This window comes from Podarcis gaigeae, assembly GCF_964106915.1.
Source record: "Podarcis gaigeae genome assembly, chromosome: 1".
NCBI lineage: Eukaryota > Metazoa > Chordata > Lepidosauria > Squamata > Lacertidae > Podarcis > Podarcis gaigeae.
Window position 1 is genome coordinate 113,765,933 of NC_139678.1, and position 14,041 is coordinate 113,779,973.

Consider the following 14,041-nt stretch of genomic DNA (forward strand, 5'->3'; position numbering starts at 1 on the left):
CACAGCTTGCCAGCTCCCAAAATGAATGAAATCTACCAACCGTATAAGGTGGCTCAATGGAGGTTCCATAAAACCTCCTGTTGTTGTTTTTCTGCAAGCCCGGGAGTGCAGAACCTTAGGAAGGAAAGGTGAGTTCCATGCACATAGAAGGGCATAATATGTGGCTGGCCAAGTGCATCCACATTGATAGGCCTGCAAGCTGTACTAGGGTACACAGAAGATAAAGGCCACCATGCACAACAAGTATATGCATTATATGCACTTATGTGCAGTGATTTCTGTAGACTTTGGTACTTCTCTCTGTTTAGGACTGCAGCCTTAGCAATCAGACTAATATGCATTTTCTAAATTGGATATATTTACCTCCAAGCAACGGCTTAAGACTTCAGATAGAATTCTACTAAGAGATTAGTAAAGAGGATGGTCCTCTTTTTGTATGCCATAAAAAAAATATATGTTCTGCATTTTTAAAAAAAATATCTCTGTTAATATTTATCTCCTGAATACATTAAAAAAGTGAGATCAATAATATAAAGTGCTACAAAAACTTGTCAGGCAAAGAAATGTGGTGCCTATTATTGAAAGTTGTATAACTTTTTATCTCTCTCTCTCTACATTGTCATCCATCAAGTGATATGAAGTGCAAAGTGTGAGCCTGATTTGTTCTCCTTTGTAGAGCCAGGCCGAGGCCCACTACAAAGGAAGTAAACATGCCAAGAAGGTCAAAGCACTAGAAGCAACGAAAAATAGACCAAAAGCTGGTGCTTCCAAGGACAGCGCAAAGGCTAATGCGAACTGCTCTGCTACACCAGTCCCAGCCAGCATCTCTGACAAATCAGGTCAATTTTCATTCTATACATTCTTTGCTTCTTCTTCTTTTGCGTGAGATTCTGAATGCATGCTTCCTATCCATTACGGTGTTGATAAATACTTTGTGATGAGAAGAACAAAACCGATGGGCAGTGTTCATACATTAGCACGGCAACTTTTAGATCTCCAATGTAACTTCTTCTCCACACATGCTTGTCACGTGTCCCCTAAATCTATTCTGGGGGGTTCCTTCAACCTCCCTGGAGCACTTTTAGAGAGCACATGAGGGTCATTACACTAGTGTAACTGTTCAGCTGGATACAGCCCCTGTTTTCTTCAAACCACACAGGTGGAGTATAAGATTCAATATACGTTTTGCAGCTTAATCCAAATCTCCGATTGCAAAAACAAAAAGCAAAACCAGAACACTTTTCCCCCCAGGCATATTTCATCCTCCTGTGTAAAGTCGTAGACTTCTACTTAGACCATATGATGATCATTATCAGAATCACCATTCTTAGTGCTGCCACCAAGGATTCAGTGTGTATTTCAATATGACAAGAAATATCATTACAAAGCTGTCTTTTCTGAAAACGGAAACAGATCAGTTAAAACAGCAGGTCACATTCCCTGTACAGTTTGACCAGCATATCCATTGTCCAGCTGAATGCAGCCATTGAGGTTGTGGATGAGGACAAGCAAAGATGAAATTGCCCAGTAGAGATGTGGCAATAGAGCTACTTCCCTGTCTACATTAAAATCTACCATCAAAATGGTGGGTTTCAGTTGAGTGCAGGAGGTGAGATGGTGTGACAGTCCTGCCTTTGGGGTATGAACAAGGGAGCGAACAGTGCTTCCAAGTGGCATCAAACAAATCTTGCTTTGCTGTCTATGAGCTTTCATTTGTCTGTGGCTCCATGCTCTGAGCTTGTTAACACTGTCAGTTATATTGAGATGGAGATGATAACCTTAGTCACTTGTATTTGTAAGAGAAAATCATTTTTATCAAAAGTGATGTGAAGTGGAGAAATAGAGCCATCGGATAGCTTCTTGACTGTCTTGTTTTCATCCTGGGATAAATGTGGCATAGCCAACCAAGGTATGCAAAGATGGATGAAGTTATCTACATTTGTAGTGAACTATCTACGGTAACAACTTGCAGAGGGTCATCTAGCTCCCTGGAGGTAAATGCCAGCTCTTTGATACGGTAACCAGAAGAAGAAAAATACATGCTGGTTGTGATCTAAAGACATGAACACTCAACAGTGGGCTGCTCATGGCACTGCTGCAAGCAATTAAAACTTCATCTGCTTGCGAACCAATTGATGGCCAGTGTTGTGAAACCTAATGAGCTGCTTCCCTTTCTCCTGATAGTAGGGAAAGGTGGTACAAAATTGAGCACCCCGTTGCTCCACAGCTGCCAAATAGGTGATCAGAGCTGAGAGGGCTGCTAATTTCAACTGATGCTTAAAGACACACATACACACACACAAACACACACACACACACACACAGAGAGAGAGAGAGAGAGAGAGAGAGAGAGAGAGAGAGAGCCCTGAGTACTGGATACAGGGATTTAGTACCACGGTTCATAAACACGGCATCCTTCTAGAGGCATGGTTCCTCATCCAGCAGGGGATACGTAAATGTGTGGAATGGATTGCTTTCACACATATGCCGCTGTCACTGGATCAGTGTGCATGCCCCAAAATGGCTCAGAATAATGAGCAAGAGGGCTGGGGGTCGGGGCTGGGGGTCTTGCCTATGTAGCCAGTGCCCCGGGACACTCTGGTGTTTATTCACAATAATAAGCCTGCAGCAAATAACCTCTGACTCTTCCACAGATATTTGGAAGCAAATAGCCATGTAAACAAGCCCATAGGTGCTCTCTATAGCACATTTCTCAAGCTCTTGCTTGGTAATGTTGACAGCAAAATCTAGTGGGAAGCCATGCTCTGGTCTTTCTGCATAAACCAGTAAACCTTGGTAAACCTCATGAATAGTCCTGAAACATTACAGTCCCTTATAGAGTAGACCATAGAGGCATCATTAGTTCCACATGCAGTGGAACGAAACAGGCTGCTATTTCTTTTTGAATCATATTAAGTAGATGTTATGAAATATATTCCTACCCCACACGACCCTTACTTTTATTTATAAATGCCAGCTTAAATGTGGACCCTGAGAAGAAATGTTTTGCACTTCACAAATTGTGCTTTGGATAGTAGGGTCGTGGGTTGGGACTCAGGACCAGCAACTGAGTTACAGCTGCCCATCACTGAAAATGGTTAAAAAATGGTTAAAAACTGGGACTCATGCTACAAGATTGAGCTAAGGGGTGGTCTGAAGTCTGCAAAGGTTGACGTCCACTGCAAGGTATTATTTATATTTATCTATTGCTCTTCTCTCTCTCCCTTGAGAACTCTGTGACTTAGCTCAATGTTAGGACTCTTCTAAAGGTAAAGGTACCCCTGCCCGTACGGGCCAGTCTTGACAGACTCTGGGGTTGTGCGCCCATCTCACTCAAGAGGCCAGGGGCCAGCGCTGTCCGGAGACACTTCCGGGTCACGTGGCCAGCGTGACAAAGCTGCATCTGGCGAGCCAGAGCCGCACACGGAAACGCCGTTTACCTTCCCGCTGGTAAGCGGTCCCTATTTATCTACTTGCACCCGGAGGTGCTTTCGAACTGCTAGGTTGGCAGGCGCTGGGACCGAGCAGCGGGAGCGCACCCTGCCGCAGGGATTCGAACCGCCGACCTTTCGATCGGCAAGTCCTAGGCGCTGAGGCTTTAACCCACAGCGCCACCTGCGTCCCTAGGACTCTTCTACACAGCTGCAATTATAACGTTATAAGTGCATTATAAAATGTGATACCAGATGGCAATGTAGAGCTCAATGGCAAATTGCATATATATTATATTATATTATATTATATTATATTATATTATATTATATTATATTATATTATATTATATTATATTATATTATATTATATTATATTATAATATATATATATATATTATAATAGGGGGGGTCATAGCATTTTCATAGTGTTTTTTATATGTGTGTAGATCCAGCCTTAGAGTTGGTGACTAGCCCAATTGGTTCAGGGATGATGTACAATTGATCATGTACCAAACTGAAACTTGCAACTTGGACAGACAACCACATGGGACCACCTACCCATGAAGTGGAGATGGTTTTAAGAAAGTATCTTCAGCCACACTTGCTCAGAAATTCAAAGCAGCCATCTTCGCCCGCCCCTCGCCCTCAATTCAATGTCCCTGGCAGCCTTAGGAACTGGAGGCTGATGGAAGGAAGCAAAAGTGGTAGCTCCAAGAATTAGCAATTCAGTTTTAATTTATACCCCACAAAACTTAGCTGTGTGAAGATGATAAAAAATAACCCCTACAATAAAGACATGTAACACATGTGTGCACACATTCACAAATTCTCTCCAGGCAGAATAAACAGAATTAAATAGTCAAGGTACTCAGCTTCGTGAGCTACTGAACAAGATGAGTGCCCCAGCTACTCAAAACTGCACCTGTTTACTTATCAAATGAAAATAAGGATCCTTTGATCACACATTCTAAATCAAAACAAATATACTTCAGAGTTGGAGGGTCACAAATTTGAATTCCACATTTTTGTATCTTCCTTTTGTGATATAAAGCATATGAAAATAAATGCAAATGTGTTGGGGGTTTTTTTACATAAAAGAGAACAATATATGCTTCTCAGAATATAAATGTAGGGCCTATTGCTCCCTTTGAGCCTCTCTTGCCTATGATCTTGTCTCAGCAATGTCAACTTGGGCTTAGTTGTGAGATTTCAATATTTAGTCCTAACAGTTCTTTTTCTAGGACTCTGCAATATTTTTTATGCTTTTGGCACCCGTCTGTCTCAAGGGACAATGGACTGCTTCTCTGGAGGTGAAGACAAACCTCTGTGTTAGCAGCAGTGAAGTTTTAATTAATTTAAAAAATTTTATATTTATCCCTTGCGGTCCGGGGCTGCCCAGATGACAAGATTCCCCTCTCAGCATTGCTGATATGGTCTAAAGCAGAGCAATACGTTTGGCACCAGCTGAGCTGCAGGAGTTGCCAGGTGGAGGCGTACAAAGCACCATCCAGCCACCTTAGGGATTCCATTCTGGATTTCTGATGGGTTTAGTCCTTATCCTGTTCTTATCCCAAATATATTTCACTAGGGAGCAGAGGTGTAGGGCCAGAGCTTTCCTTCTCCTAGATGGGTTACCTTCCCAAGTTGAGGAGCCCCATCCTCACCTCACCTCCCTCTATGATAAGTGCAGAGACCCCCTTCTTGACCATGGGACCCACTATTGGTCTTGTCCACTGAATCTTCCAGAGCCTGTCTTCGCATGCAAGGGAAGTCCCTAACTCACCAAGGGTTTGAGACCCATCAGCTACCCTCATCTGGTTTAGCTGGCCAGTTGAAGCTGTTCCCAGGGTGCGGCCACTGTCGCATCCTGACAACTTCTAGGAGCCACAGGTGGAGCTGAGAGCAGGGTGAGGACCAAAGGTGAACGGATTACCCCAGAAAGTGTCCCGCACCAGAGGTGTTAAAGGTAAAGGACCATTAGGTAAAGGACCATTAGGTCCAGTCGTGACCGACTCTGGGGTTGTGGCGCTCATCTCGCTTTATTGGCTGAGGGAGCCAGCGTACAGCTTCCGGGTTATGTGGCCAGCATGACTAAGCCACTTCTGGCGAACCAAAGCAGCGCACGGAAATCACGTTTACCTTCCCGCCGGAGCGGTACCTATTTATCTACTTACACTTTGACGTGCTTTCGAACTGCTAGGTTGGCAGGAGCAGGGACCGAGCAACAGGAGCTCACCCCATCGTGGGGATTCGAACCACTGACCTTCCGATCGGCAAGCCCTAGGCTCTGTGGTTTAACCCACAGCGCCACCTGCGTCCCACCAGAGGTATTACACCTCCCCTAATACCCCATACAGTTTCAGTTTCAGATTATTTCCTTGGCTGCTAATGCTGTGGAGCACTCATTCTAATTTGTTGAGAAAATGTATTTAACCATCTGGAAGATGGGTTGACGGTCCTTGCTTTTATATTCACTATTGAAAAAAGAGGTCCATTCCACCATGGCACAGAAAGTCGGGGTGGTGTGTACAGATATTATTATTATTATTATTATTATTATTATTATTATTATTTTAAAAAGCTTTTAAAAGTAGGACATTGCAGGAGTCCCTGTTCTCATGTTGAAGGGAAGCATCTCCTGTTCTGAGCACCAGTTCCCAGTCCTTTGCCGGGCAACCAGCACTTCTGCATGAGAATCAGCAAGGGGCAGATGCCACTTTTTCCTTCCCTCAAAAGGACACAGGACATTGAATGAGCAGACCAAAAGGGAAAGCAGCTTTCATCCCAAAGCATAACTGACAATTTAAGAGATTAACATTGGACTTTCTGCTCTCAGAATTTCGATTCCACGCTTTCATTCCAGATTTTATCTGTCCACCTGTCTTTTCCTCTCTCTCACACACACCTTACATATACTCCCTTTAATTTGCATCACCTCGGAAAATAAGAGCTCCTGTGGTTCCACAGGCATTTCACAATACAGTGGTACCTCGGTTTAAGAACAGTCTGGTTTAAGAACGATTTGGTTTATGAACTCCGCAAAACCGGAAATAGTGTCCCAGTTTGGGAACTTTACCTCAGTCTAAGAATGGAATCTGAACAGTGGAAGGGCACCGGTGGCGGGAGGCCTCATTAGAGAAAACGCTCCTCGGTTTAAGAACAGACTTCTAGAACGGATTAAGTTTGTAAACGGAGGTACCACTGTAGTTGGAAAAGTGATCTGGATAAATTATTAAGCGGCAACTTTAATAAACCGTTCAGTATCTATCCCCCCACCCCGCCTATCTTTTAGATCGTATGTGATTATTCTCAGGATTATTCTCATATTTTAGGATAAGCTGCTAGATTTGCAATCCCCACGGTGGTTGCCTTGATCTTTGTTTGCCCCTTCATCCGCTGAAAAGAAGAATGGTACTTCTGACCAGTTCTTCTTCCCAGGCCCCTCTCCCCCAACTGAACATTCAATAGTCACTGTTTGAGCCTCTGATTGAGCACTATCAGAATATGACCTCCACCTTTAAAATTGTGGCAGGTATGTACAATTTATTCGAATTTCAGAATTGGCTTGCATCAGTTTGAGATGGTTGAGAAGTGAATGGAAAGACGACGTACAGAAAGAGTTAAGAGGTGTTCTGCTCCAAGCTGATTTGCATGCAGGTCTACAGGGTTATTCTATTTTCTGCACCATCCCATGGTTCTTTTTTTCCTCCCCCCCCCCCCCCTCTTAAGCCTCATTTCTCAATAGAATGCACAACCGTTTAGGAAGTTGGTACTCTGAGTGACACCCATTAGTTTCTCATTATTCAGAAAATGGGGCAGCAAAGCAGAAAAAGAATTGTTCTAGAACTCCTTATCAAATCTGCCTAACTTTGTCTTAATGAATGTCAAGGAGTAATGTGGTGCAGTGTTTTTGTTTGTGCATGTGTGTTTAATGATAATGAAATTTAGGACAGCAAGCCTTTACAATTGAAATAAAAAAATATCACTTTGAACAACTTTTTAATTACCCTTTCTTATACCATTTATGGTATATGTTATTAACCCTGCCCTTCAAATAAACAATAATAATTTTGCAAATGAGTGATCCTGAACCTTAAAAACATTTGGTTGGGGTAAGGAGCCTTCTAAACTAGAACAGTTCCTTCCTTAGTATTCAGACGGTTGGTCCACAACCCAGTCTTCTATGACTGTTAGCTAATTGACTACTTTTCCAAAGTTTCAGTTGCCTTATTTTGTGTGGGAGAAAGAAATGCATTTTGAACAGGTAGAAAAAAAGAAACGTCAATTTAAATTTTGTTTCAGATATGCCAGGTATCTAAAGTGTCAACGCCAAACCTTTTACTGAAAGTTACTGACAGAATTCTTTCTGTATGTTAAATATATAAATTCCACTCTCTGTCTGGAATTATTTATTTGATTTGATTAGCCTTCCACAGCACCCAAAAGGCTTGTGGGGAATAAAAATAGGTAAAAGTCATACAGCTCCTTAAAGTGATTTTAAAAACCACCCCCATTTTACCCTTTCCCAGAGCATCAATAACTAACAGATTAAAAAACAAACAAAAACCAACCACCGCTTAAAGACCCTCAATTTGAGGCCTAAGTCTTGCATTGTGGTTTTAATTCGACTTCACTTCTACATCATTCTGGAAATGTGAAAAGGTATCATTTATGTGTATATATGTATGGTGATTGGGTCATAGGAAAGTATCACATTTAACACCATCTTGTCTTGTCGCTAATAACCATGTGCACTGTTCTTAATTTTTAATTTCTTCTAACTCAAAAGTATTCAACATGCATAAAATGCCATAAATTTTAATTTTTATGCTGTCACTTTTATTTTTATTAACTATTTAGGAGTTCTTTACACATTCAGTAGAGAAGGGTGAAGGGGTACAGGCACAGGGGAGCCTTAAACGGCTCAGGACCGCAATAGCTCATGGGCTGACTCTCTCCATATGAACCTACCCTGACCCTGATAGCATCTTCTGAGGCCCTTCTTCATGCGCCTCCTCCACATGAGGTCCGGAGGGTGGCAACATGAGAATGGGTCTTCTCTGTGGTGGCTCCCCATTTGCGGAACGTTCTCTCCAGGGAGGTTCGCCTGGCTCCTTCATTATATATTTTTAGGCACTAGGCAAAAACGTTCTTCTTCCACCAGGCCTTGGGCTGATTAATATCCTACAGCCTTTTAAATGTGTCTGTGGAAAGGGGGGGTATTGTTTTGATGTTTCGTTTTAATTATTTGTTTTTATTCTGTGAACCGCCCTGAGATCTTATGATCAAGGCCGGTATATAAATCTAATAAATCTAATAAAGAAATAAGGGTTGGTAGGGAAATTTTACAGTTTATCAAAATATGATGGCCTGCATCTCACTTTTGTACAAAAAAGCACGGCATAAACATAGTACTATACACAAGCAAACTATTAATATATGCATGAAAACTATTTCAAGACAATGCATCCAATAACATAAGAGACAACAGCTTTTGTCATATTCAGCCTAAAGTTACACTTAATTAGAGGGATTTTTTCTCAAGACTTCAGCATAAATGGAGTTATTATTTAAAAATAAATGAGAAGGAGAAAGGAGTTTACATATAGGCCCTTTGCAGGCAAAAGTATATTCAGTGTTTGAAAAAATTATCATAAAACAAATATTTCCTCTGTTCATTGCTTAAGGAATACAAGAACAGTGCCAGACCGGAGGACACAAAATATTTTCCCCCATGTCCATTTGTGACCAGATAGTTTTGTTTGCTTTGTAACACAAAAAAACCCTTAATAAAAACTTAAAACTTAAGAAAAAAAACCTCCTTCCCTCCTCAGAAGTGCTATTGTTACCATAGCATTAGGATTCCCAGAACTGTCAAAGCTTTTCTGCAACAGCTTGTTCAAATTTCGAAACAAGAACAAAGGGAGAATACAGTGCACTCTTGAGAAATATATTCCAGTAGGTGCTATCTGCAGGTGTTTTAGAAGTCTGTACCTCTTTTATGCGAATGGCAAAACTAATGAAAGGCATGCTCCTATGCTTTGCTGAGCTGTCAAAAGAAGTAGTGAGGATGAGGTGGATTGCAGCCTGCTGCGGAAACACATCAGGATCGCGAGCCCAGGGTGACAGGGTGTCAAAGCTAACTGGGGACAACTTTCCTAGTCACCACTCATTTCCCCCTGAATGATGCTATAGAAGTGGTAAACAGTCATGTTGTTAAAATACTCCCCTGCACAGATAAATAAGATGCGCTGCTGCTTCTGTTTTTTACAACCTTGCATCTCCTACACGGCCATGCTCTTGAAAGTGCCAGATTAGGAAAAAAGTTCTCCAATCTTTTACAAAAGCCAAGTATTACATAGTAGGTGCCTGATTGTGTTCACTTCTTTGTTCAAATTACATTAGAGGTGTCCTGATTGCTTTGTCAAACTCTGTCTGACAACATGATAATAAATTTATTCATCCCTTGCAAGTTTCCTGTCAGTGGGTTACACTCATTGTATATAACATGGCTTTAAAAAAGAGAGTAAAAGAACTATTCGTTTATATACTGCCATCAATGTGCACAGCATTTTGTAATGAAACATACGACAACAGCAACCAATAACCCCCACTTTGAGGAGCTCCCTATCTAATAATTAACACAATAAGTGGAAACAAAAGGAGGGGAGGAAGATGTGAGCAAGGGAAATGGAGAATTATGCTGAAGAACTAAATACAGTGGTGCCCTGCAAGACGAATGCCTCGCAAGACGAAAAACCCGCTAGACGAAAGGGTTTTCCGTTTTTCGATGTGCTTCGCAAGACGAATTTCCCTATGGGCTTGCTTCGCAAGACGAAAACATCTTGCGAGTCTTGCGATTTTTTTTGCTTTCCCCCCTTTTTCTAAGCCGCTAATAGCCTTTTAGCTGCTAAGCCGCTAAGCCTTTAATAGCCGCTACACCGCTAATAGCGCTAAGCCACTAAGCTGCTAATAGGGTTGCTTCGCAAGACGAAAAAACCGCTAGACGAAGATACTCGCGGAACGGATTATTTTCGTCTTGCGAGGCACCACTGTAAAAGGTTTAAATTAGGGTGGCTCACCTGGGCCCTCTAGCGGTTGTTGGCTTGTGGCTCCCATCAGCAACCCCCTCCAGCCAGTATGACCAATTGTCAGGGATGATGGGAGCCACAGGTTCCCCAGCCATGGTTTACAGGGGTCAGCAAATTTTTCAGCAAGGGGCTGGTCCACTGTCCCTCAGACCTTGTGGGAGGCCGGACTATGTTTGGGGGAGGGATGAACGAATTCCTATGCCCCACAAATAACCCAGAGATGCATTTTAAATAAAAGGACACATTCTACTCATGTAAAAACACGCTGATTCCAGGACCGTCCGCAGGCTGGATTTAGAAGGCGATTGGGCCGGATCCAGCCCCCAGGCCTTAGTTTGCCCACCCATGGTTTAAATCAGGGGTCAGCAAACTTTTTCAGCAGGGGGTCGGTCCACTGCTCCTAAAACCAGTGTGGTGTAGTGGTTAAAAGTGGTGGACTCATAATCTGGTGAACCGGGTTCGCTTCCCCGTTCCTCCACACGCGGCTGCTGGGTGACCTTGGGCTAGTCACACTTCTCTGAAGTCTCTCAGCCCCACTCACCTCACAGAGTGTTTGTTGTGGGGGAGGAAGGGAAAGGAGAATGTTAGCCGCTTTGAGACTCCTTCGGGTAGTGATAAAGCGGGATATCAAATCCAAACTCTTATTCTTCTGCTTCTTCTTCTTCTTCAGACCTGGTTTGAGGGCCGGACTATATTTTGAAGGGGGGAAAATAAACAAATTCCTATGCCCCACAAATAACCGAGAGATGCATTTTAAATAAAAGAACACATTCTGCTCATATAAAAACACACTGATTCCCGGACCATCCGCGGGCCAGATTTAGAAGGCAAATGGGCCGGATCTGGGCCCTGGGCCTTGGGTTGCCTACCCATGGTTTAAATTCTTGTGAAGACCCTTTAACAGTGGCATCCTCTCCCTCCTCCTGCATCTCTTCTTCACTCTCCAGTCCTCAAGCTTCTCCTGCTTCTATTTTCTCTCGCCCAGTTCACAGATTCCTTCTTCCAAGCCAGTCTCCAACCCCCTTTCTCCCGGTGCCCACTCATCAGAATCCGGCCACAGGAATTTTTGGGGTAACAAAAGTACATACAGCATCTCTGCTTTCAGTTCATAGAGACTTTTTAACAGATCAATGTGAGTCACTAATGTTATGGCGAGTGTCAGGTTGGGGGAGAAGAGTGGTGGAAATTGGAGGAGAGAGAAAACGGTGGGTGGTTGTAAACTTTCATTCTTTTACATCTGTTTGTGCAAGGTTTTTGTGTCAGCATTGTGTGGGTAGGTTCTTTCTCCATTCATTTATTAGTTTTTCCTTGGCTGTGAGAGAGATTGGGGGACCCCAGGGAATGGTTGGTTGCCTTCAGTTGACTGCAGTGAGTATTGTTTACTCCACATCTCTGCAGCAATTTGAAAATTCAAATCATGAAAATTCGTCCGTATTTTAGGGTCCTAAAAAACACCTTTTTGTATGCAGTTTTGTAATTTTTTTTGCAAGCAACTTTCCCTAGTATAATGCATTTTTTCCACTAATATTTTAATTTTTATGTGCACCTTCCCCTAATTCTTGTAAACGTTGTTTGCCTGGAAAACTACATCGTTTGCAGATTCCAACAGAAGAGCTGCATTACAGTTCACATGTTGCTTCAGAAAACACAGTTTGGGTCGATTGGCCTTTAAGTGTGAACCGAACTGAATTTCCCTGAGATAGTGCCCTAAGACACTGGTCGTGTCTGGTCCTTGTAGCATCATCTGGATTACAGGACAACCTGGCAGCCTAATATTCTTTCTCTCTCTCTTTCAGAAGATAAGGCAAACCTGACAGTGAATGGCTCTAGTCAGCTTCCTTATGCTGAAGTGGTCTCTTTTATACCTGAGCCTGGAGCTACAGCAGTGCTTGTCACTTCCGCAGCAGTAGCAACAACATCTACACCCTCATCATCAACTTCTTCCAAGAGCACAAATGGGACTACTAATGCCATTTCTGAATCAGAAGAGGAGAAAGCCAAAAAACTGCTTTACTGCTCATTATGCAAAGTGGCTGTGAACTCCCTATCACAGCTAGAAGCACATAACACAGGTGAGTATCTGCCAGAAATAACTAAATGCATCATTGAGGGGTGGGAAGAGGGCTGAAAGAAGTTAATATAATTGGCATTTAGACATGGTGGTGTATGTAATAATTCTTTGCCTCCTTTATTTATTTTTTAAAGGAGAGGGTGTTTTATGTAAAATATACGGTGGCAATTACTAGATTCCTGTCTGCAGACAACACGGGATGCATAAATCCTGTTCTTTATTAAAGCTCTGAATCATCTGGTTATACGGAAATAGGCATCTACTGCATGCTTCGCGCTGCCGTTTCCTGTGAATGCGCTTGTTGCCCAGACTGACGGTTTCGCCCAACTTCCTGGGATCTGTATTTCGCCCTCTTACTCCAGGAAATGCTGTTGCAGAACAAAAAAATCAGAAGGCAGTTTTCACGATTCCACATTTCAAGGAGAACCATTGAGGGCCACCTCACATGCATACCCTCCAACATTTCTCCGATGAAAATAGGGACGTCCTATTCCATTATTCTTAATGCCATTGCCATTGCCATTGTTTTATTTATATCGCTCCCATCTGACTGGGTTGCCCCAGCCACTCTGGGCAGCTTCCAACCTATATTAAAACATAACAAAACATCAAACATTTGTAGAGTTGCTTATCTCCTTGGCTCGGGGTTTACATAATTCCATAGCCTCCAACATTACTCCAATGAAAATAGGGATGTCCTAAGGAAAAGCAGAACATTCTGGGATCAAATCAGAAACCAGGATGGCATCTGTTAAATTTGGGACTGTCCCTGGAAAACAGAGACACTTCGAAGGTCTGCATACGGTAACTGCTGAAAAGGCCTTTCCTGATGCTCTCAGTGACCAGGGTAACACTGATCAGCTACTGCTTATTCAGTGTGTGTCTCCATTCCTATGTAGGACCTACACGCCTTTTGTCCTGGTGCAAGGACTATCCAGCGCTGGCACAGGAAGGGCTCCGTAAGAGATATTTTTAAAATAAATAAATAAGGAAGTCTTCAGAAATTCACCCCATCTGAATTTCTCCAAGGGTTTTGGAGTTCCAAATTAGCCTGGTCTCGTTTCCAAAGCCAAACCAATGTAATGGAAACCCTCCATCACTCATTTTTATTATTTCTTTATTTTATATATGGCGCCGTGCATGTTCAGTTCGCCTCAGCTTTCAGTTCCTTTGTGTCTTTTGAGAGCCAGTGTGGTGCAGTGCTCGAGAGGGTCTTCCTTTGGACTGTGGAGGCTCTGATTCAAATCTTCACCCAGCCATGGAGATGGCTGAGCGATGTTGAGTCAGTCACTATCTCTTTGCCCTGCCTAACTGGCAGGTTTGGTGTGAGGACAGAGGGGCCTTGGTGGAAAGGCAGTATATAAATCTAAGAAATAAAATAATTTTTTCCCCTCTCCAAATTTACCATATGCCTTTGCATCACTGGTAGACACAATTGCATCAAG

General features: G+C 42.7%; 1 protein-coding gene and 1 long non-coding RNA gene across 12 annotated transcripts in view; one reads left to right on the forward strand and one right to left on the reverse strand.

Moving 5' to 3' along the window:
• The window catches only part of LOC310833647, a 233,022-nt gene that overhangs the window by 176,839 nt on the left and 42,142 nt on the right, over positions 1-14,041 (reverse strand). The window lies entirely within an intron of this gene.
• ZNF385B (zinc finger protein 385B) overlaps positions 1-14,041 on the forward strand; it is a 183,178-nt gene that overhangs the window by 161,069 nt on the left and 8,068 nt on the right. For 9 of the 11 annotated variants that reach the window (XM_083710183.1, XM_083710180.1, XM_083710178.1 and 6 more), the window contains 2 exons: positions 677-839; positions 12,322-12,597. In XM_083710183.1, the coding sequence (XP_083566309.1) occupies positions 677-839; positions 12,322-12,597 (439 nt within the window). The remainder of the gene's footprint in view (positions 1-676; positions 840-12,321; positions 12,598-14,041) is intronic. The other 2 variants (XM_083710182.1, XM_083710185.1) reach the window with 1 other exon arrangement.